We start from the raw sequence: 26,295 nt of genomic DNA, 5'->3' as shown, positions 1-26,295 counted from the left end.
CAAAAGAAAAGACACTCTAAATACACATCAACTAGTTCATACAGGAGAGCGACCTTATAAATGTAATACATGTGGAAAATCCTATACAGCTAAACGTCATTTAAGGGAACATACACTTATCCATATCGGAAAGCAACCTCATAAATGTACTACTTGTGGAAAATCCTTTACAAACAAGAGCAATATGAAGAAACATACATTGTTGGTTCATACAGGAGATCAACCTCATCATAAATGTACTATATGTGGAAAATCATTTACAAGTAAAAGATATATGAAGAAACATATTTCACTTCATACCGGAAAGCAACCTTATAAATGTACCATATGTGAAAAACCCTTCTTAAACAAAAACCGAATGGAGGAACATAAGTTGGTCCATAGCCCTACTGGAGGGAGGAGACCTCGCTCTTATGACTGTGCTACATGTGAAAAATCTTTCAAATGCAAAAGATCTATGGAGCTACATATATTAGTTCATACCGGAGAGTGACTTCATAAATGTACTACATGTGGAAAATCCTTCACATGCAAACAAACCATGCAGGAACATATCTTAGTACATACCAAATAGCGACCTCATAAATGTACTACATGTTGAAAATCCTTCAAAAGTAAAACCACGTAAAGGCACATCAATCAGTTCATATGCAATAACACTACATGTGGACTATTCTTCAAAAGTAAAAACCATGTAAGAGCACATCAAGCAGTTCATATCGTAGAGCGAACTTATAAATGTACTACATGTGGAAAATCCTTCACAACCAAAAATGGTACGCAGCAACCAGCAACATATATTATTAGTTCATATAAGAGAATAACTTTATAAATGTAGCCAACCACATGTGCAAAATCTGTTGTATACAAATCCCAAATGAAGCAACACACAAGTTCATACCAGAGATCAACCCCATTATGTGCCACATGTGGAAAATCCTTCGCATACAAATGCCTAATGAAGCAACATATATTACTAGGAAAAATCTGCGTGGCTCAGCGAGCCGCATACTAAGAAGCACAACGTTGAGGAAAACTCGCTGCTTGATGTTAGTTGCAGTAAGATTATTAGAGTTGTTTGACATTTTTGATAGAAATGGAGCTTAAATATCTCTAATTGCGTCTTGAAGGTTCGCTTACATTTCTGTTCTCAGTTATGAATGATAACTTCTAATGAATTATAAAATGAACTGTAGGCCTACCGTTTTAAGAAAAAGTAGCAATAACATAAAAAATGTAATTCAAGTAAATTTGCAAGTCAATTATTTGATTGTAAAATATTTAGATCAGATTCCAAATTTAAATTTGACAAGAAAATATCCGTTTTTATTTCAATTCAGCTTGTACAGGATTTGCAAAAACATGTAGGGTAGGTGAAATCTGATTGGTCAGAATGTTCTCGTTCTGTGGTAGATTCTTAAGGATATTAATTATAAAATGGTAATACAAAATACTCTCATTTTATCATAGCTTGCAGTTGTTAGCGTGCAATAGCGCAGATGACAACTCTTCTATTTATGCATGACTCACCACAAGAATTACATTCCAACATCTTATCCTTAACAGACAAAGCACTGCAGTACTGCCTTCAAAATGACCTGACCATTATTCCATAAAGAAACACATCAGTTAAATTTCAGCCAAAAACATGAAGAAATCCAAGAAATTCCTGAAATAACTGTTTTAAAAATCTCAAAACTGCTGGGCCTGACAATTGATGAAGACCTCTCCTGGAACGACCACATATATACAACCTGACCAAGAAACTTGCATCTGGGGTCTATGTAATAAAGAGGATGAAATGGATAGGATGTCTGGAAACGGCTAAGACAGCATACTATGCTGTAATAGAATCACGTATAAAGTATGGTTTCATATCTTGGGGAGGAACATCAGAAGCAATAAACCTCAGCAAAGTCATGGTACTCCAGAAAAAAGCCGTCAGGGCACTCTCTGGCCTTGAATCCTTAGAGACAGCTGCAGGGAAGCATTTAAATCCCTTAAGTAACAGTGAAATCACTCTAAATCCATGGAGTTGTCCTGTACACAAAAAAACTGAACCTTCCCAGAAATGAGAATTTTCACTCCCACCATACCAGAAGAGCAGCCGACTACAGCCTTCTGATCCACAACACTACACAATACATCAGAAAACCCTCTTATATTGGCCGCAAAATCATCAAAACTCTTCCAAACAACCTCAAGAACGCAACAGGAAATCAACTCTAAACAACAACTCAGGGACTGGCTTGTGGACCGACCGGTGTACTCCCTTAAGGAATTTTTTGACCAATTATGAACTTTCAACACAAAGAAAATGTAAACTGTTAAACAATCTAAATGTTAAACATTCTGAACGTTTGTGACACCATTGTATTTCTTGAGGAAATCACAAATAAAGGAAATTGTCTATTGTCTAGTTCAAAATTATTTTATTGCATTTCGATAATTTCATTATTTGTGTATTGCTACACCGCCATAATATCATAACACTAATTATCATAAAACAGATATCATAACACTAAGCTGGACGCAGTAATCTATTGTTTCTAAAATCAATTAAACATCTGTTACTATGTTTACTTAATAGGAAGTGTGAAATTGTAAAGGCAACGGACTGTGCAACTGATTAAAAGAACTGCTTTGTATATTAGGTTGTTCCTGTTCGTTGATATTTTTGTAGAGTAGAATCAGATGCAATGACACATAATATGTGTCATTGCATCTTTGATCCTAAGTATGCAGTATTCTGATTTAATTGTAAATACTGTATGGTATTACATTTTTAGTCCTTGATGTTTTGATAATTGTATTAGGTTTGCCTGCCGTCTTTAATGCAAGGGGAGTCGCTACTGAAACTAGTGATTTTTAATAAAATCCTTTTAAAAATTATCATATATACTTTTTTAAGTTCATTTAGTCTTAGAAAAAGATTTACTGCCGTTAAAGTAAAAAAAAAAATTGTTTACATACTTTTTGGAGTTTTTTAAGTTTTTTGGCGGGAAAAAATGGGGTTTTTTAAATCTCTTATAACTATTTAACTACTGAACCAATTTTATTGTTCGATATCTTATTTTAAAGAGCAAGGAAAGCACATACTTTCTGTGCATACTCATGTTATTTTCTCAATTAGTTTATAAGTTATGGCTTCAAAAATAAGTTTTTGGAAAATTTATAGGTTATAAATTTTGTTTCATGTACTTTTATTTACCCAATTACAATATCCATGCACATGAAGTTGATTTATAGTATAAACAATGTGTGGTAAAAATTTCATTCATATAGCTGCAATAGTTAAAAAGTTATAAGAACTTATATATAAAAAAACACAAAATTTTAAAGTCACGGAAAACAGCGGTTGAAGTTTATACGTTGGTTTATACTAGGCCTAGTTGATGCCCCAAAAGAGGTGTGCGCGCTTCACTTCAAATATTTTTTTCACAGTGAAAAAAATATATATTATACCAAATGTTATGTTTTTCTGAAACCTTACAATCCATAGAACAAGATAAAAAAATAATAAAAAAATCAAGTTTTTTACAAAATTGGTAGTTTTTCAGTAGCGACTCCCCTTAATAATTTACAATTTGTTATAGTATAGATATCCATTCTTTAATATTTTAAAAGACTATTGATAAGGCACAACAATATTTCTTAAGTTTGTAACAGCTGATGTTTCTATTTCGTGTCCTCTTCCTGTTGCAAAGCACAGGTACAACAGGTAGTTTTTAATAAATATGAATTTTGAAGAAAGAAGTTATTTTACCTGAGTTTAATATAGTAAAATATGGTAAAAAAAAGATCTTTAATATACTGCAACTAGCTGGCCCGACAGACGTCGTCCTGTCCTAATGTGGTTTTATGTCAAATGCTCGTTCATTTTCAAGATGAGCTCTTTCGCATGGCTCAATCACGTCCTGGTTAAAGTTCGTTTGCTACGCTCACTCACCTTTAGGTTGGAGCTCATTCGTTGCGCTCACTTGCCTTCAGGTTAGCTCGTTCGCTACTCTAACTCGCCTCCAGATTGAAGTTCGTTCGCTACGCTCACTCACCTTTTGGTTGCAAATTAGCTGTTCTCATAAATTAAAAAAAATAATAATAGTGCTGCTGCACCCTGTTGGTAAGTAAGCCTATTAACTTTTTAATGCTATTGAACATCACAGAATCAAATTGTTTAGTTGAACCAGCTGTTAAGATTCTTTAATTCCATTTAAATATGAGTACCCATAAGGTTAACATGGGAAACTCCAGAGCCACTGGGGAGGAGCCCGAAAGGATTTTTGAGATAAATATCCTGGATAAATACTGGGAATGTGAGCTATCACCAATCGTGGGAGACGATATAATGATGTCTTGACTGCAGCGAGGGATGATCAGAATTTTACCACGATCTTGCATGACGATGGGGGGTTAAAATACCCACACGACCGCGGGAAAAGATCAGAATTTAGCCTCATTTTATTTATTTGTTTATTTATTTATTTCTTTCATGCAACAAAAACATAATAAACAAAATACATTTTATACAAAGCTACAAAAGTCTCAGTAGTCTTGTTCGCAGCTATAGATAGAGTCCAGTTCAAAAGTCCATTCACAAAAATGGTCAGTTTCTTATCTGGTACAAGCTATTCTCCCAATCTGTTGTATTAAATAGATAAGTTTTCACATTTCATTACCATTTCTTTCATTGTCTTAACAATAATAGGAAAACTAATATAACAACAATCTTTAATACAAGTAAATAAATATTTAGAAAAAAACAATCATTTGCGGTAGACGATGATAATCTCCTCACGACTGTGAGATATTTTCATATTAATAATAACTAGGTAGCGTTCGCAGAGGCATCCACAAAATTGAGCGGAGTCGTCAAGGGTTCATATTATATCGTTTTTGTCATACTGCAGTAAAAACATTCGTTTTTAATGCAAGCGTTGCGGGTGTAAAGTAGCATTTTTACTCTTTAGGGAGTAAAAATAGTTTTTAGCCTCTGTCGAGTAAAAATCAGCTGTTGTCAACTCAGTTGTAAATTTTGATTGTAAACGATTGCATGTATCGAAAATATGTATAGATTAGAGCTTCGTAATCAATAACCTACAGTCTACAGTCTCTTCCCGTAGCATTTTAGCATTGCAGATACATTAATCCATTCCCACACTCAACACTGCTCACCTTTACTACTTCCTTCACCACCCCATACGTCGTGGACCTGTTTCCCTCTCTTCCCATAGCATTTTAGGATTGCAGATACATTAATGTAATTGCCAAAGACAGTTCCCACTTTCTGCACTGCTAGCCTTACTACTTCCTCCACCATTTCCTACGTCATAGACCTGTTTCCTTCCCTTCTCATAGCATTTAAGTATTACAGATACATTTATCTAACTTCCCAAACGGTTCCCCCACTCTGCACTGCCAGCCTTTACTACTTCCTTCACCACTTCCTACGTCGTGGGGCCTGTTTCCTTTCCTTCTCAAAGCATTTTAGGATTGAATATACATTAATCTAACTGCCACAGACGGTTCTCACACTATGCTCATACTTTACCACTTCCTAAGCCACTTCCTACGTCGTGGACCTGTATTCATAACTTTCCATAACAATTTAGTATTTTATATACGTTAATCTAATTGTCCATTGATTGATGGTATGACCAAGTTAAGAGAGATGTGAGTCAGTGTGGAGGGATAGTGGAGATGGCAGCGGACAGAGAAGCGTGGAAGAGGCTGATCTACGAGGCGAAGAATCGACTGCGATTTGTAGCGCCCCAGCAGTAAGTAAGTAAGTAAGTAAGTAATCTAATTGTCACAAACATTCCCCACACTCCGCACTGCTAGCATTTAATACTTCTTTCACCATTTCCTATGTCATGGGCATGCTTCCATCCCTTCTAATAGCATTTCAGCATTGCAGACACATTAATCTAAATGCTACAAACGGTTTCCAGTTCCCATACTCGATCCACACTGCTCACCTTACTACTTCCCTCACCTCTTCCTACGTCGCGGACCTGTTTTCCTCCCTTCCCATAGCATTTTAGGATTGCAGATACCTTAATCTAATCGTCATAAAAAGTTCCCACACTCCGGACTGCTCGCCTTTACTCCTTCACCACTTCCTACGTCACGAAACTGTTTCCCTCCCTTTCCATAGCATTTTAGGATTGCAAATACCTTAATCTATTGGTCATAAACAGATCCCACACTCCGATCAACTCGCCTTTACTACTTTCTTCACCTCTTCCTACGTCGCGGACCTGTTTTCCTCCCTTCCCATAGCATTTTAGGATTGCAGATACCTTAATCTAATCGTCATACACAGTTTCCACACTCCGAACAGCTCGCCTTGACTACCTTCACCACTTCCTACGTCACTGACCTGTTTCCCTCCCCTCCCATAGCATTTTAGGATTGCAGATAGCTTAATCTAATCGTCATAAAAAGTTCCCACACTCCGGACTGCTCGCCTTTACTCCTTCACCACTTCCTACGTCACGAAACGTTTCCCTCCCTTTCCATAGCATTTTAGGATTGCAAATACCTTAATCTATTGGTCATAAACAGATCCCACACTCCGATCAACTCGCCTTTACTACTGAGTAACATCGACAGCACTTGACAGAAATTTGCAGTGATTGCGGGAGACAATGATAATCTCCTCACGACTGTGAGATATTTTCATATTAACAATAATTAAGTCTGTACAACCACGGGCAATAGTCAGAAATTTGCAGTGATTGCGGGAGACGATGATAATCTCCTCATGACTGTGAGATATTTTCATATTAACAATAATTAAGTCTGTACAACCACGGGCAATAGTCAGAAATTTGCAGTGATTGCGGGAGACGATTCAAGGGCTGTCCTGATGGCCTTTTTTTGTTGTTTAAAGATATATTTGCTAGAAGGTGAATTTGCCCAGCACAACAAACCTAAAGTTTGTAATCTTACATCTATTTTTCATGTTAATGAATATACTCTTACTCTACCAACCACACCCTAAAGAAGATCTATTAAAATGATTATTACCTGTTCACGGATAGGAAGAGCCAAAGTGTTCTTGGAAGTCAAAACATATGTTAGAATACCTTGGTAACCGACTGATAGGAAAAAATTGATGCCGAAGATGAGCCCAAACCCGTCATACTTGATTTGCAATGCTATCTGTGAACTAATTATATATTCGATCAGTTTTTTAGTTGTATTTTAAATAGACGCTTGTTTGTATGCCTATAATTGCAGCCTTTTTTGCAAATTTTTTGTACAATAATTGGAGTACAGAAACTTGCCAGTTTTTGGTCTTTCAATTATAGACTATGATGTGTATTTTAGATTCCATGGTGGTAAAATTAAACTAATCAATTGTGATTTCAACAGTCAAATAATTGTGATGTTACTGTAAAGAATGAATTCAAGCCTTAAATGTAGTTTTTTCTATTTCTATAAAAACTACATTGAGTAAATTTAATTAGGTTTGTAAATTTCATTAATACAATCAAATTATATAAATTACATTAAGTTTTAAATTCAACTCAATACTAATCCTTTTCAAAATTATTTTTGCACAGATAACAGAGAACACCAGTAAATCACTATTTGAATTGTATGCATCAAACTCAGCAGTAGTATTTACTCCTCTCGTCTCGATACAAGTTCACTTGGTAAAGAAACTGATGAGACAATAGTCCAGTCAAATGATAGTTGAACGTTACAAAAAATAACTGTTATGAGTTTTTTTCTTAACATTATAATTTTTGGGGCGCTGAATCCGAATCTGAAGAGATCCAACAAAAATTCCTTGTGCGTTTTGAGCTAGACGCAAAAAAAATGAAAATTTTCGCTTTTTTCAGTTTCTTGCTTATAACTCGGAAACTATACATTCTAATAAATTTTACCAAATGTGAAAATGAAAGATCATGAAATTTCCTACAAAATACATATGTATCATTCTTTATCAAACGCACAATTAGCTCGCTAGAGTGCGCTCAAAAAAGAGAAAAATATCACATTTTTGTAAAAAACACGTTTATTGCCAGATTTTCACATTTATTACTGAAAGTACGCGTTTATTGTAGGTGGACTATGTAAGTAAATTAAGTTTTAAATACTTAACATATAAGCCCCAATTAGTGTACAATTAAAACATATCAAAACTTATTTCAGAACAAATAGATGCAAAGACGATAATTGGGACCTGATCCAAAAGACAAAAATTTTACATTGTTGTAAACAACTTTTTTGCCATATTTTCACATGTATTATTAAAAGTACAACGTTTCCACTCATCTTCCCTTCTGTGACTTATTTCACTATCTATTTAAATTAATTCTAGCTTCAAAAAAACCACTTTCAAATAATTACTTTCACCAAAAACACCTAAAATTTATCATGAACAAAAGGACAAATATTCTGTTAAACATAACTTGTCATAGTTAGACATTTATTTTTACAACTATACAGTAGCCTATGGTTGGTTAACCTGTAAGTTGAATAAGAAAGCATTATCATACACAGTTTGAACATAAACAGCTAATTATAACATATTCTATTTTTATTTTTTTACAAATATTGACGTGACATAAAACGCCAATTTTACTTGTAAGACGCCTTCACAATCCGTCGTCCCGATTAACTATGGTATGGCACCTTTATATACAAAACAATAGAGCAATTCCTCATGAGAAGTACTAAAATTGAGGGTAGATTTGGAATGTATAATATTTCTGATAGCATATCCTTTAGATGATTACAAATGCACACATCCATAATTCACATTACCAAAGAGATGGAAAGGTTTTGTGGTGTTCACTTCGAAATCTCTGAGCAGCATGTAGACAGTGTAGACAGCAGAGAATACCGAGTTTAGAGGGTCGACACAGAATCCATCAAAATCTTGAAATGGGAATTCTCATGTTGAATTATATTTATCATACCTAAATGTTCATTAATATGTGTCTCACATCACGTAACATTCCTTTTACATTATGAAACAATTATCCCAAAATGCGTATACCATATATACTAGTTGTTACCCACGAGCTTCACCCCGTTTTACATCATAAGTATTAATAAAACTATTGATTGGTTACTTTAAGCTAAAATAAACAAAAGAGAATACAGTAATACAAACAAATAATCACACCTAATTTTAATAAGGTAAACAATTGAAGAATAACAAACAAATAAGTAATTTAGGGATCGAAGACAAGGAAGCTCTCGTCATATTGTTAAAGTAACTTCCTAATATCCCTTCCCTTGCCCGCCAGGGCTTGGGGATGCTTAAAGTGTAACAATCAGTGTTTAAAACAAAACTCACGCGGCAGGGACACCTCAAGCGTCTTCCGACAGTTTTTTTATATTGAAATCGTTCATTTATACAGTGAGCTATTTTCTTATTTGTTATTTTTTCTCGATTCAATTCAATAATTTTGTATTCCAAACTGTTAACATCATTTCTGTCTTTGTACTGTTTTGTATTAAATATTGAATTCAGCATAACCAGTGAACAACTATATCAGTGTCTTTTGTCCACCGATAACTTTAAACTCATAAAATAATTTCATTAATAGCTACCCAGCTATCAGCGCACCAACCACAAGGAAAAGCAAGATACTACTGAACCGTATTGTACAGAAGAACACCAACCGCATTTGGGGGACTCTAAGCAGCGGTCTTCCACTGCAGTGGAAAAAGTCACTGAAAAAATATTGTCTTTGCTCTTATTTGTTCTGAAATAAATTAGATATTTTTAATTGTACACTAATTGGGGCTTACATGTAAAGTATTTAAACTTAATTTACTTACATAGTCCACCTTCAATAAACGCGTACTTTCAGTAATAAAGGTGAAAATCTGGCAATAACATGTTTTTTTACAAAAATGTAATATTTTTCTCTTTTTGGAGCGCACTCTAGCGAGCTAATTGTGCGTTTGATAAAGAATGATACATATGTATTTTGTAGGAAATTTCATGATCTTTCATTTTCACAGTTCGTAAAATTTAGTAGAATGTATAGTTTCCAAGTTATAAGCAAAAAACTTAAAAAACAGCGAAAATTTTCTTATTTTTCGCGTCTAGCTCAAAACGCAAAAGGAATTTTTGTTGGATCTGTTCAGATTCGGATTCAGCGCCCCAAAAAACATAAAGTTAAGGAAAAAACTCGTAACAGTTATTTTTTGTAACGTAAGGTAGATTTCCACGACGAATTGACTGGACTACAGGTCAACTTATTAAAAACATTGTTTCTGGACTCAGTTACTATTTCACAATGTATACTATCTTTGACTAATGATACTATCTAATTTTTTACCTTAGTACAATGATAACTAGTAAAAAAAAAGTTACTATGATGTTTTAGCCGTTTTACAAACGTTAATTGGAGGCTGAAAGGTACGCATTGCTGTCTATGCTAGTTGTCATCATCATTTGGGAACCGAGCAGATTTTTACATCCCTAGGGCAGAAAATCAGCTGTTCGCTTATTTACTTAAAACATTAATGTACCTCTATATTGAATACACAAGCAGTATCATCAATATTATGCATTGCAATACATTGTTTTATTGTCACCGCTGCCTGACTGATACTGACACTTTGGTGATGACAGATTTGCCTGCCATGCCACCTCGTACAGTAGCTGTAGTTTTAACTTAAAATAGGTAAAATAGTGAAAGTGAAAAATAAATAAATATCGGAGTGAAATATACTAATATTTACGCTATTAACAAAATTATTGAAGTAAAATATCGATATTACCAATATATCGGAGTAAAATATCTCTACCAAAAATTTATCGGAAGAAAACTATCGATGGAAAAAATCGACAATTGGCTTACAAACATCGATATTTTCGATATATCGACTATCGATGCCCAACACTAATGCAGACTTTTAACCAAGCTAAACTGAACAGACAACTTATTAAAATCAATTAGTATCCTGTATGATTTCACTATAAACTGTAGACTCCCTTAGTTGCCATTAGCTGTATGGGCAATTAATTAACAGCTGTGTCTCAGGAATGTCGGCCACGGCCTTAGTCACTAACAAGACTACAAGATCACGCCACTCCTCCATTCATACTTGGCTTAAAATACCTACTTTTTATGGTCGCCATTTCATTGAAAGTATTAAAGTTATCCAAACTATTACAGTGACAAAAACTAAAGCCGGTTTTTACTAGATGCGAAAGAGGAGTGCAGAGAGCGGGAAAGCGGTTAACATGGTGTTCCGCTCCGCTTCTAGGAAAACATTAACATTAAATTATCTAAGACAAAAGGAGTCCGCACTGCTCCTAGGAAAACCCGGCTTTAGGCAGAAAATAACATTTTAGACTGTGGCACAGTGTGTGAATGGTTCATCCACTATGTTTAAAATAATTTGCTACTGCTGGGACATATAGGTGGAATGTCTTCTTCAGAATCAAAAAGTTGTATGAGGAGGCGGATCTAAGCTGTCAACCCAAGCTGTTTGTGCACTCAAAAGTTAATGGTACATACTTGCAGATGACTGTCAATAAGTCACAAAGCACAGATGTAATGATGTAAAGTCCGTAAGAAATTATGATGGACGAGGACTGTGCTGAAGCATAGAGAGCCATTGCTTGTACCAGGGTACAAACTGCAATGACAATATCCCCGTGGTCCTGCCAATCTATCTTCAGCTTGCCCACCATGAAGCATATTACGGTGCCTGTGACACATACAAAATGTTGTATAATAAACATATCAACCATAAACCAAAGTTTGATTTAGCTTTTTGATGGTTCGAAACTGGACCCAGCTGTTCCTGATCATTGGGCTTTAAATAAATGATCCTGACTAATGAAACCGCTGATCTTAGTCAGTAACAAAGCTACACAGGTCATCACACACCATTCTACACTCATCCTTCACTCATATTTGGGTTAAAATACGCACCTAGGTGGCGTCCCCATCTCAATAATTGATTGATTGATAATTATCAATTATAAGTAATTATTGATAATTAAACACCGCGTTTTTAAACTAACTAAAAAGTAGAGAGAGAGAAAATACTGTTAAGATTTAAGACAAAAAACGTGGGGCGCATGCAATGGCTAATTTACAATTATTATCTTCACTTATTGCATGCGCCCCCATTATTTGTTTTAAATCTTTATCATATTTATAATATAGATTTTTGTCTACTTTTTAGTTTGGTAAAAAACGTGGTATTTTAAAAAGCTTTTTTAATTTATAAATTATTTTTTTACTTTTTAGTCTTTAATGTGTAAATACAGTATATGAAATCTATTTTATATAGCCTGTTAATACATAACCAAACCCATTTTAACTGTAATCAGATGTTGCTACTATTCTCATAATCCTAAAACTTTTGAATCTCTCGGGTGCAGAACATGTACCTCTTAACCTCTGCTCTTTGAACAAACTGTCAAATTAAAGTATTTACTGTTGACTTCAATTGATATATTTACATTCTTCTAAAAAGTAAACATTGAAATTTGGAGGCCCATAGCCCATGGGGCTATGAAAATAAGTTTCAAGTCTTTAGCTCATCGGAAAGTTAGTTTAAAATCAGTTGCAAAATTTGTACCGAACAGACAAGAATGCTAGCTAATAAAATTGTTTTAAAACACTAATTACACAGTGGTCTGCTAGCTTAGCTTACTTTAGAGCACTGTATCAGAGCTTGAATTTGCAGATAAATATGAGTCAAAGTTATTTTCGAGTATTAGTTTATATTAATACAAAATTTATTGCCTTATCATTTTCATTGCCTGTGCCCGTACAGATTTCTGACGAAAATCTATTCTTGGTTCCATGTACCTTCTGTAGAGTTCTGTAGAGCATAGCTAATTAATGATCATTGCTTAAAAATAAGTTGCAATCCTTGATTAAGACTGTTTTTCCTATTTGATTATGTTTTACTCGCAACATTAAGAAAACCATCATAAATGTTGCCTGATAGCATCAAACAGTAACGGATGCCGTCACAGTCACAAGAGATGAATACATCAAGTTATCTCTGTTCACTATTGAGGCATCCATTATAAATTACTGAGCCAAACCAAACTTTGAATAGGTTCGAGTGTCGTTACTCACTGCAGCAGGCATAGATGGCTTCTACTCCGGCGTTGTTGGTGTTCTGATTGGATCCAGTGATATCGTTCCACAGAGCTTGCACATAGTAATCACACACCTGTCATAGCAATGATTCTTAGGTATGAATAGTGTCAAAGGTAGATCTAGTACTTCACAGGCGTAACAATGGGAAAAATAAAACATTGCATTCATATGCACAGTCTCTCAAATGTTTATGTACTGATTTTTAACAAAGCATCATTAGAGTTGTTGCAAAATTACAAAATCTGATTTGAGTAAAGATTGGTGCCATCTGTCACAGCTTATGTACTAGCATTGACTATAAATACCTGCAGATTAGGTCAATATAGTCAATGGTACTAGATTTGAAGTCAATTGCCTAGTTATGGACAATGGACATTATTAAAGATCACATAAAGACAGAAAACCAGGCATTTCAGACCCTTGTTTATATGGTGTTTCTTTTTTTTTTGACCTGAAGAACAAAAATACACAAAATCTTTCCAGGAATGAGCATCTTGGTTTATTTAAATATAATAGAATAGAATAGAATAGAAAAGTGCTTTATTGAATACATACTATGTACAGTAGGCTACATGAAATGGGTGCGATAATTTATACATGCACATACAACAATGGTCATACGACCGTCTGCTGGGTTGGCATTAATGTCCATTCAATATTAATAAAATAAAATTGTCCCACATAAATCAACATACTGAGCACTAAAACAAAATAAAATAACACTTCTTTATGCACACATATACATAGATATATACACATACACATGTATGCATATATACACATATATTTATACTCTAAACATATTGTAATATAAAATTTTAAAAATTAAATTCCCTAACTAGCTCCCATCTACGTTTCCATGCAATTTTTAAAAAATTTCCAAGGCCCCGCCAATCCTTCCCATTCAAATAATCCACAAACTCCTCATATTGTATTTTTTGTTTACCAAAATACAAGAGTCGCAAGTCATTGAACACAGGGCAACTAGCCACAAAGTGTAAAGCAGATTCATTCTCCTTTAAATTACACAAGGAACATGTGTGGTTTTTATCGACAATCCACGGTTTATAGTTGAGATCTATAAGTTCTCCTCTACATTTTATTATCCAAGAAATGGTTCGGTTGTCTAAACCAGTTTCCAAGAAGCTATTGTTGCCAAGGTCAAAGTCAACGACGAGGTATTGGGAATGATAAGCTGAAGTACGCGCTCTGCCTAGACACTCAGCTCTCCAGCTATCTCTTGCTGCATTTACAACACTAACTAATTGAGACTTCAACCTACCACTCCCCGCCTCCTCCATCGTATGTATATTCAGGTCCATTTGCACGCCATATTTGATTCCTAATGCTCTCCACGCTCGACACCAATCTACATTTTTTCTTAAAACTTCAGCTGCTAATAATCTTGGTAAACGCTCAGGTGGTAGCCCCAATATATTTATTATATAATTAAGATTCATTGAGAGAGAATAAATGTGTAATTTATCTAGACCAGTTTCCAAGTACAGTGAGTAATTTGGCGTGTTATTAGGCAACTGAAACAGTTTCCTAATAAATAACTTTTGTTATTTAAATAACTTAATTAACTTATTTAAATATAAGTTGCAGATAAACAAATTGTAAACTAGCTGCAAGCTCCGGCTAAAACTGGTATATGCAAAACTCACTTAAGGAGCCACTGGAGTTATCGTTCATTTTACTACACTCAACCTGATTTAATATCCTATCAAATTAACAACAAATCCAAATTCTTATAAAAGCCCCTCCCTAGCAGCCCCTCCTTCAGGGACAAAGTGTCTGTTTAAATATGCAACTCTGATTCCCCAGAATCCATTTATCTATTCAACATCCACCAAGCTCTGGCACGCATAAGTGATTGAGAAGGAACTATACTATAAACCCTCGATTCACGGGGCTGTCTACAGGCCAGAGAGACATTCCATAAACTTCTTGGACATCGATTAAATCTAATGGCTTAGCAAACTGTTCTACATTTAGCAAAACAATTTCCTCAAGGTTGCACATCTTAAAAAGAATGATATTTTTGTCGTGTTATCAAGAAACACCTAAAGGTATTTATTTTTCTCACATACACTCTCATCTGTCATATGGTCTAGCAATCTATGGGGGCATTAGTGAACAAAACCTAGATAAAATACTTAAACTTAGAAAATAGCCTTGCAAATAATGTTAAACCTGGAACTTAAAGCAACTTTAAGAATTCACTTTTCACAACTAGATTATATGTTTAACCATCTATGACCATTATATTTTATAGTGTATTCTGCCAAAAGTCAACTTCCCAAGTGTTCAAATGTTCAAGTGTTCAAATAAATTTGTGTTTCCCAATTATTTAATACACACATAATGTAAGAATACAGGGGAGATGAAGTTTATAAGAGGGATAAAAGGTAAAACAAGATTAGACAGAATGAGAAATGAAAAGCTGAGAAGAGGAACAGTTGAAGAAAGTTTGAGAGAACGAGTAGAGAAGACAAGATTGAGATAGTTCAGCAACGTAAGAAGAATGGAGAATGAAAGAATCCCGAAAAGAATGAGTGAACGTCAAATGGATGGAAGAAGGCCAAGAGGAAGGCCCAGAAGAAGGTAGTTCGAGGAGGTGAAACGTGATGTCGAAGCAAGAGGAGTGCAATGGCAGTATGTGGAGGAAGTGGAATTGTGGAAGGACAAAAGAAGATGGAGAGGCCTAGTGAACACCCAGACCCAAGGATAATCAGACCGGGAGAGGATATGAATGTATGTATGTAATGCAAGAATAAATTACAATGGTGGTTGGGGCTCATCAAGAAGTTAGTGTAAAATCAATTGCAAAATTTGTACCGGACAAGAAAGTGAGCTAATAAAAACGAGCCCATAGGGTGTAGCCCAAGGGAAATGTGAAAGTAAAATGATTTAATATTGCATGGTCATCCATTTGTGAGCTATGTTTCATGTTTCAAGCCTCTAGCTTATCAGGAAGTTGGTTTAATATTGATTGCAAAATTTTTACCGAACAAGAAAGCGAGCTAATAAAAACATTGTAAAAAGAGATCAAATAGAAATACCCCAGCATAATGTCGCTCTTTTCCTCAAAGCAACACAAATCATCAAATGGAAATCCTATACCCTAACACAAGCTCGTGTATGGGCAAACTGTTTCTTTAGTCAGTCCGAGGACTTTCAAAATTTTTGTTTAATGTGTCACAAGAAATCGATTGTAGTTGGTTACAAGGCTGGGAAAAATCCAGTTTCTGTCCTACAGCCCTTGAAAGTGCCCTTGTTATTGTCAATACGTTTTTGAAGTTAACAAAAACAGCTGATACAGGTTATTTGCATTGTCATAATTTGATTTGATAACCGTATTGGTTAGATTGGACTAAACGTTCTAAAAAATAGTTTGTTATATTTGATTTGGTTTATTTGGTTTGGTACGTACGTGTTAAATGTTTTCATAGTTAATTTTCAAGATTAAGAATGAAACGCGAAAGACATCCCAAGTGAAAAGGTACAAGGGAGAGAATCTACTTTCGATCGTAGGAGAACAAATTTCGCCACTACAACCGAGCCAGTTCCAATTAGCTCATACATCTCGCCAAATGTCGACGCTGAATCGCTGCTTGACGTTTGGAAGAACCAGCGCACTGGAATTTCGAAGTTGAAACGTAAAACACTATGTCAATTGCAATGTATTTATAAAGGTGTATTAAATTTGTTTTCAGTCCCAGTCAAATTACATCTAGCAATAATGATTAAAACAGTACCAACTGGTTGGCTCCGTAAGACATGATCCTGCACACACACCACTTCAGGGTGTTTACATTGGAGGCTGCAAACTTGAGCTCCTCCCAGAGAAGGCGGGCGGCATGACGATATCTCTGACAGCCTGCCACTACAACAAATTATGTTTGTAATGTAACAGGTCGGTACTCAGAATATCTCTAAAAGTATTAGCATTGTATTAGGTTCAGGATGTAACTTAGAGCACAAGAAGGATTTTAGTTTGGACACACAGTAGGATTTTCTTTTTTTTATCTGAGAGAGGGAATCTCTACCTGACACATAGTTGCTTGACATCGTGGTTCCCCTATTTGTGTGGGGTTCGCACCCACTAAACGTAACCCCTCACAACTACAGTCTACTGGGACTAGGATCACCAGTGGGATTACTTCAGCACAGCAGGGTCATAATATTTGTGAGAGGAGTTCTACACTTGTTGTCTCAATCATCCCCCTGGACTATTTCTCAATTTGGTTATCTTGCCTTGATTTAATGTTCTTGTGCCTGATAATCACCCCAACCAGCTCAGGCACCATATTCCATACAGACAAACCTCTTCCAACATCCGTCTTACAATATTTATTTTGCTAGGGTTCCAAGTTCCAGAAGCATTGTCTTCTCTGTTGGGCTCAATGCTTACACTTAAGAAGAACTAGCTGTACCCGCGGGCTTCGCCCCGTTTAGCTTCATAAGTATTCGCATGGCTCATTCACGTCCTGGTTGAAGTTCGTTCGCTACGCTCACTCACCTTTAGGTTGGAGCTCGTTCGCTGCGCTCACTTGCCTTCAGGTTAGCTCGTTCGCTACGCTAACTCGCCTCCAGGTTGAAGTTCGTTCGCTACGCTCACTCACCTTTTGGTTGGAAATTAGCTGTTGTCATAAATTTAAAAAAAATTAATAGTGCTGCACCCTGTTGGTAATACTTGTAACTTTTATGCTATTGGACATCATAGAACAGAACGAACTTGTTTAATTGAAACAGCTGTTAAGATTCATTAATTCCTTTTAAATTTGAAAAATCATAAGATTAACATGGGGAACTACAGAGCCACTGGGGCGGAGCCCGAAAGGGTTTTTGAGATAAGAATATGCTTTAATGTTAATCGGGAATGTGAGCTATCATCATGCCAAATTTCAGCCCAATCCGTCCAGTAGTTTATGCGTGATTGAGCAACACACACACAAACACACACACAAACACACACACAAACATACACACAAACTCACAAACTTTCAAATTTATAATATTAGTAAGATGTTGACATTTTTTTAACATGGCCCGAGACATAATTACCCCACCTCCACCCTTACAGCGCCCCTGGACACGGGCTCATTTACTAAAATGACCCTGCTTACAGTGCCTGGTAAAAGAAGGGTTTCACTATTAAAGAGAACTATAATAGACGCAGATTTGGTTAAACATATTTGTAATACTGTACAATTTTCTTTTTACCTTTAACACTTTGCGCTTCACCAGGTTTTCTGTCGGTTGGGCAAGCAGTGCCTTCCACTGTAGGCAATGCAAGCGTAGTCAGAAATGAAGTACTGTGGACTAAAAAAATTAAAACAATTAAGAAGTATTAAGGCTGAATAAGTTTTTACATTACAGTGGTGTTGTTATTGTGAATGCATTAAAAAGTCTAGCATAGTATTTTATGTTTATACTTCCAATCAAATATAACACAATTAGAAATTATGATAGGTATAGTTCGGCCGCTTAGAAAGCGACCTCCTCCAGCATTGGTTTAGCATTAGCGCGCAGGTCGTTTTCTAAGCGGCCGAGCTATAGTATTATAGTCCCTGGACCATCAATAAAATTGTTAAATATTTGCTCATTTGGTAATCAATATTGTTGCCACATTCGTGAGGGATGAAAACAGATGTTGATGTTGCCACAACAGCAGAAATATATCCATCCTATGAGCATGAGAAACAGTTCATAGGCCTATGGTGATTTGGGGGGCGAACTTTAAGTAGTAAGGGGCCCTGCTCTGAATGTTTGCACAGGGTTTAGGCAGGGGCACTACACTCTGTAGGTAAATTACATTTTTTAAAGCCGAATGGGATTTTAAGGATCTGTTTTAAAAGATACAGAGTCCTAGCTTACCTGAGAGACGAGAGGCAAACTATATTGATACACATTTTATCAATGGAATACTTATTTTCGATATCCCTGAAGAAGTCCTAAAATTCTAAATAATATCAGTTTTAAAGCCACTATATTATTCTCAGGTAATCTATTATATTATTAAAGTGATACAATCAAACTTTATGTAAACGGTTAAGGCCATTTATCAAATAGAAATATAGGCATATGGCATATCAAAATGAAGCTTGGTGTGTGTAGGTTTGCCGAAAAGTATTGATATGGACGAACTCCCTAAGAACTCTGCCCCACAGGCTGATTTCCAAAGGGCTACGCCTTTCATGTTTTGAAAGTTATTATTCGATTAATTTTGTGAACAACAGCTGGCCAATGCAATTGACAATATAGTTTGTTTGTTTACATTTTTGTTTACTTATTTTATTATTTACTTTTATGTTCTTAAAAGAAGTGCGGCGAATGAACAGGGAAGCTATTTCTAGATGTTTGATACAAGTGAGTGATTAAAGGTGTTCGAAACACGATGAATATGAGATTAACAAACCATGTATGTTGTTTGTTCCAAGAGGTTGTCACCGATCTTTAACAGGTCGCAATTTCATTGAAAAGTATTAAAGTAAAGTATTAAAGACGTCATGAAAGAGAGCTGCGTGTTCAGGTACAACCTCGGCCAACCTTAGGACGTAAGGTGTGAAGGTTCCAATGCTTTTATCATCCTTTCAGATGACAATTTCTTGAACTTAAGCCCTTTAAATGAAATATAAAGTCAAAGTTGATTAAAATAATTTATTGATGGCTTCTGTACGGCCGTGAATTTGCGGGTAGAACCTCTTGTATTTAACTGAACTATGAAAAAAATATTGTTTCAAGCTGTTACCTGTTAGATTCTTAGCATACCTGTTATTTGATGAATTACAGTCCAGTTCATTTAGACATGGATACAAAATAAGTTGTATATGGTAAACATTTTTGCTTGTGTGCATTATTATCATTACCTATATTGAGACAGCGACATGATGCTGTGTATTTTAATATGAGTGTAAAATGGAGCAAGATGGCTTTATTTGGCTTTGCTACTAAGACCAGGCTATTTCTTTAACCTACACCATTCATCATAAGTCCAATGGTCAGGAACATTCCAGTTTCAAACCATCAGAACTACTTACCAACCCAAGATATGAGAATGAGGCTCTGGACAGTGATGAAGTGGGTTGACATGAGAAACTGAGCTAAGAGTGCCGAGATCAAAGTTCCCAGTTTTGGAGTTATCTGCACTACAGCTGTCACTTCCTGATAGTTATGTTTCTTAACTTGAGTGTAGATGTAGGTACTATAAGCTACTTGGGAAGCTTTGTAGAACCCGAGCAGCGCCTGAGAAATCTGAAAACAATTCTTAATTTATTACAAAGTGCTTTTGTAGTTTAACGTGGACAAAAGTTAATTTTAGACTGTGCACTATTCAAACTAGCTGTTACCCATGGGCTTCACCCCGTTTGACTTCATAAGTATTAACTTTGACTCACAACAACACCAACACCATTGATTTTACCACAATTTTACCATTGATTTTCCACAACATTTGACGGGCTACCATTTTGGATAGAGAAGAGATAGCGACCTCTAGTTTTCACCATTCTTTGAGTTTTTGTCAACACTTCAAAATGAGGTGTCACTTGAAGGGGGTTTACATTTAAAATATTTGAGTTGCCCCCCTTTTGGGGGGACACTCAAATTTCAAAATCGTTAAATGAAACTTCCTGCTAAGATTGCACGACCACCAAAAGGATATCTCTGTGTATTTACTTGAAAAAATATTCGAGGGGGGGTCTTGACTTTTTATTCACCCTGTATGGAAAGTTCCCTTTAGAAAGTAATTACAACCTTAAAGGGCGATTTATGAGGGAATTACGGATAGTTTTGCACAAGGTTTCTCGTCATGACGAACATTTTAAGTAGGTATATGGTTTATGTGGGTGTGACTTGTAGTTTTCTCAAAAGTTCATGGGTACTTTGGGATTTATATATGGATTGATTTTTTTACCAGGAACCTACTTGTGAAATTATACAAACTTCAAATTCTGACCTTCATGTGTTCAATGTGTCTGTTTAATTACAAACAATTTTGTGATCATTCATTTACACTGTTAGTGTACATTTGAGTGTTAGGGACACAAGCGAATACTAATACTCTGAATCTATTCAAACTATGTGTTATACACTCACTTCGCTTTAATTTTACTTTCCGTATTCAAACTCAAAATCATTCTTATGGTCGTACACTATGGAACCTTGTTGATTGAACACATTAGGTACCTGAATTTGTGTAACGGTAGTTCCAAAATAGAGGACTGGACTATATACAGCAGCTGCCAAAGCTCCTACAACGATTATGGTCTTGTACTGTAGTATGTCTGTGACCAGAAGTGCAACAAAGGCAAAGATAAGATTGGAGTAAGCCGAAACTCCGTATATGTCTTGAGTTACCTAGAATAATACAAAGCAAAATGGTTATACCGGTACATGTGTTAAGTATTATAGCAGATATTCTCCATCTTTAATTGGTAAAGCAATGTTCATGATTTTTTCGGGTTCGCAACATAATAAAGACCTTTTTTTATATGCATATCAACCGATGCTTACATTTAAGATTTTCTTCTGACTCCTATAGTGGGCCGTCCCCCTGAGGAAGTAGCGGATCACTGAATATGTGATAAAAATAGATTTTATGTCCAGAGTTTTGTAGCTCAATATTAAATATTTCAAAAAAATATTTAACCGCCCCAGGGTTTTTTTGGGCATCCTGTATACATCTATACTTATAAAAGTCAAATACCACTCACTGATCACTGTATCTCAAAAAGTACTAACCATAAGAACTCAGGAATTGGCTTGGTTATTCTTCGGCTCTAGGTGTGCAATAAGAAGTGTTTTCGAGAATTTCAATCAGGGCTCTGCCCCTGTGGCCTCTAAAGATCCCATGTTATCTTTATGGAGAAAAGATTTGTTTACATTTTAACAGATGAATATTTAATAGTTTAACCGCTTAGAAAGAGAGAGATGCGCGCTAATGCTAAACCAATGCTAGAGGAGGTCGCTTTCTAAGTGGCTGAACTATAGAATTTTATTCTATTTTAAGGAACAGCTGGTTGTATTTATTTGATTGAAAAGAAGATATTTGCATTATTTTGTGAATTTTTGTTATACTTTGGTAATCGCCAAATAAATTTAAAAATCAAGATATGTTAACTATGTCGTTGAAGTTTTTAAGATCTGCTCATATGGTCAATGTTCTGTGTGTCGTACAATAAGTTTATTAATCGTGGCTAGCTATGTTGTTTTTATATGTTTTTAAATGAATAATTTTTATTTACATACAATCATCGGCACCCAGGGGGTGGGACATGGCCAACCACTTAAAATAACTAAACTTTAACTTCACTGTCCTCTGTACGGCTGTAAACATATTTTAGTGACAATCTTGATTATCTTTTGAAATATTTAACTGTCCTTGGGCCTTAAACAATATAAAACAACATCTTTAATATCCCAATCCGATTCATATCGCAATCATCGCCCAATCCAATGTGCATGTCTAAACCAAGGATTATGAACACACCTCACTATGTCCCAGTGGTTGTGGTATATCGCTACAAACACACAGGTCACCAATTATTTGCCACACAGGACGGGAATCGAACCCAAGCAAATGAATGCCACTGCGCCAAGTGACACACGCCCTAGCCTTCTCGGCTATCTGTGCTTGGAGACTGAGGAGTCAAAAACCAGTATTTAAGCTGACACCAACATTGCGAACAGATAGCGCTACAGCAGGTTGTTCAATATGTAACAAGGTAGCAGCACTAGTTAGTCACGGACTATTTAAGATGATATTTTTCAGTTGAACCAAAACAGTGATCATAAATTGTGTTACTCGGAGGCTTTGCTGCAAAAAAGTATTCTTCCTAAAATGGCTATATTATTATAACCTTATCAAACTAAATCAAGGTTAAATTCAATGTTAAATTGTAAACTAGATGTCTTTTTCGATTTTATGAGATTTTTCTTTCAAACAATGCTATCAGAACATTACAATTTAAAAGAAAACTTGGAAATTTACAACGAAAACAAAGTTTTAATTAATGTTAACTACAAATACCCGTACTTTTCTTTGTTATATATATTTGTTATTATCTTATATTATTCAAAATAAGCCTAATTAATAAAATAGTGACAACAATACAGTTAAAATTCAACAAAAGGTAATGGAATTAAAAGGCAAACAAAAAAGTCTTAAGAAAAAATAATTATTGGCCTAGCACTGAAAGGGTTAATGGTTTTACCTTGGGAACGAGTTTTGATACCTTCTAAAATGTGCAGTTTGAACCAAGGCCCCTTGTAAAATACACTTCCTTCAATTTTGTTTTATTTAATCTTTTTTTACAGAGTTATTATTACTGCAGTAATCTATAAATGTCTATTGACAGTGTTTAAACAATTGGTTATAAACTATACGTGTCTGTTTTATATTGTTTAACTGCCAAAAAAACAAAAGCCACCAGCGAGCATGAATGGTCCCCTGTTTATACAAACCCTCTTGGCCTCTTGGTCTCCTAATACAGTGTACCAAAATTCTGTCTGGCTCCTTGTACAATAACTCTCCTGGTACTGACCCCCTGGTAATATAACCCCTGATCCTCTGGTACCCCTCCTATATGTGTCACTGGATAACCCCTCCTGGTCCAGTGGTACAATAACTCCCCCCCCCCCCTGGACTGTGTAAAATTACACTAAGTACACTCAGATGGCAATAAATAATACCTTGATTTACTCAACGTTAGTGTGTGTAGATTTTGAATGAATTTGAAAAAATATAGTGTTATTTCTACAAATCTAGTTGTTTGCTTACCTCAGCTACTGTTAAATTCTTCGGAGGACTGAAAACTATTTCGGAAAAGTAATTTTTGTCAGGATTAAAGTTTTTCAGAAATCCATAAATTGCAATTAGTACAAACCCAAATTGGCAAAGCATGTTTGTTTCTAATTATAATCCTTTCCATGTAAAATATACTGTAGAAATGAGCCTGAAATCCCAACAAATCATAACTTATAAAAATAAATTAGTCGGTCCAGTAATGCTAAAGCACAGGGGCAATAATTGAGACAGTGCTGAGCAGTAGTTACAATAATTGTTGCTACAAATGTATCAATTACAATGTTAAATCACTCACATCAGTGAGTAAAAACAATTAACTATCCAAATAAACCCACTCATAATCATAAACACTTTTTTTATATACCGACTGGATTTTCATCACAATTATTTAAGTTTACACAAATATATATATGGTATCGTCCAACAAGTCAATATAATCGGTTTGTAGGACAAACAAAACAAAGAATAATTTGGTTAAAGTATTTATGCTCGTATAAACAGCATTGTAGACTGCATTTGTGACAGACCAAAATAGTTGTAGCCTGTTTCTTGATAAGTTTAGTTCCTCCCCGCATATTCCAACCCACAAGTGCCCAAATACAGTATCGGTACCAAAGCTTAACTATAAATTATAAATTTACTGCATAATTTGATCACAAACTAATTAAATCAAAAAAGTCACTAAAACCACTGACAGCTTTGGGTTAGTTAAACAAGTGTTTGAAACAATTTATGAGCTATCAATTGAAACCCAAATATAACTTTCAATGCCAATAAATATTTTTTTAATTGTCTATTTCCATCCTAATTTCAAATTAAAGTTAAAGCTATTGAAGCAAATACTGTCTAAATAAGGTTTTGCTAGAAAATAAACTGAAAGTATATTGACACATATATATTGACTGATAAATCATAATATACCCACCACTAAATCTTCTATACTAACACACCAGAGCTCACATTTTAAATAAAGAGCAATTAAAAAACCATCTGTTTCTCTCATACAAGAGAGAAGCCTATTATAGTGCCTATTATTACTAAAAGCTGCAGATCTACTACATTCCCTCTCATTCAAGCCCTGTCTCAATGTAGTAATTTGAAGTAATTTAGAATCAAACCGAAATGTTAAAGTTCTTATACATTTTATTGAAAAACTATAAAAAAATCAATGACTATTTTAAAACATCATTAAAGCCGTTATATGAGATATGTTTCCTTAATTCTCCGCCAATTAACTAAAAAAATAAAAAGTTTTAGGATTTACTATGATGCAGGATTATTAGTTTTAATTGAATCTCATTCATAATACTTGAGTTTTATGTAACTAAAATAAACACTACAGAAATTTAATTGTACTTCTGTAACAATTCAAAATTATTAAGCAAACAATAATGTAAAAATATTTTATAAATAATGTGAAAAACAGGTCTATTGCGCAAACAATTCAGAGCAGGGCCCCTTACTACCAAAAACGTATTATCCCACTTTATAACTCGAAGAATGGCTGGACCTGTTTTAATGATTTTTGATTCGTTGGATTTGTCTTTGTCTCAATTAACACATATAGGCATATAAAGTTTTTTATTTAACCTTAGGGCTTAGCCCCACCGGCCTGTAAAATTTGTATGCTTATGGGAGCTATTGGCAGAATTTAAATAATCAATATATTCATTGAAGTCTGCTCTAAATACTTTAATTTGACAGTTCAAAGAGAATTTGGTAGGTTACGAGGTACAGGTTCTGCTCCCAGGATTCTAATGTTTTATGATTATGAGATTAGTTTTAATGGTGTATATTTTCATGGAAACAGAAGGATCATTACAACGTATAAAATGTTTTATAATTATTTTGATATGGTACCGGTAGCTATTTGTTAAAAAATTTGAACTGATTATGTCATGTTTGGATTAAGATATTAAATAGATGGATGTTTTTTTTTAAAAAGAAAAAAATATTTTTAAACAGTTAAGTGACTGTTTACACTATTTGCTTTTCCATTCAATTTAAAAACTAAATTTCAATTATACTACCATTTTTTTTTGTCCAGGTAGCTACTACTTAGGTCAAAATCCGTTTCTTGCCCACAACTCTATTTTTTTCAATTACACTTCTAACTTATTGAAACCTTTTATTGGTAATAAATAATGAAAAATACAATATTTAGAAAAGGTTTTTGATCACACATTTGGAAAACATATTGTTCTTATGTCTAGTATTATGAGAATAAATATTACTGTGAAGATCTTCTATAAGTATATTTATATCTAACACACATCATAAATTCAAGGATTTATTATCGGTACCATTACATAACTATAATAGAGTATAGAAAAATTGGTTGCAATTTAAAACTTTATTGATCTCTGTCTGCCTGAA

At 34.8% G+C, this 26,295-nt stretch overlaps 1 protein-coding gene across 1 annotated transcript in view; it reads right to left on the bottom strand.

Annotated features, from left to right (window-relative positions):
* The window catches only part of LOC128990124 (folate transporter 1-like), a 31,849-nt gene extending 6,972 nt beyond the window's left edge, over positions 1-24,877 (bottom strand). Inside the window, exons 1-9 of the mRNA XM_054412384.1 lie at positions 24,845-24,877; positions 23,893-24,067; positions 21,300-21,470; positions 20,153-20,366; positions 18,336-18,434; positions 16,868-16,995; positions 13,083-13,179; positions 11,499-11,691; positions 7,030-7,171 (exon numbers count right to left, since the gene is read on the bottom strand). Of these exons, the coding sequence (XP_054268359.1) occupies positions 7,030-7,171; positions 11,499-11,691; positions 13,083-13,179; positions 16,868-16,995; positions 18,336-18,434; positions 20,153-20,366; positions 21,300-21,470; positions 23,893-24,015 (1,167 nt within the window). The 5' untranslated portion in view covers positions 24,016-24,067; positions 24,845-24,877. The remainder of the gene's footprint in view (positions 1-7,029; positions 7,172-11,498; positions 11,692-13,082; positions 13,180-16,867; positions 16,996-18,335; positions 18,435-20,152; positions 20,367-21,299; positions 21,471-23,892; positions 24,068-24,844) is intronic.
* Positions 24,878-26,295: the final 1,418 nt, after the last annotated feature.

The sequence above is a fragment of the Macrosteles quadrilineatus genome, unplaced genomic scaffold (genome assembly GCF_028750875.1).
Source record: "Macrosteles quadrilineatus isolate MER2022 unplaced genomic scaffold, UCM_ALF_1.0 Scaffold_3__2_contigs__length_128488019, whole genome shotgun sequence".
Classification (NCBI taxonomy): Eukaryota; Metazoa; Arthropoda; class Insecta; order Hemiptera; family Cicadellidae; genus Macrosteles; species Macrosteles quadrilineatus.
This window is presented reverse-complemented; position numbering and strand designations above follow the sequence as displayed.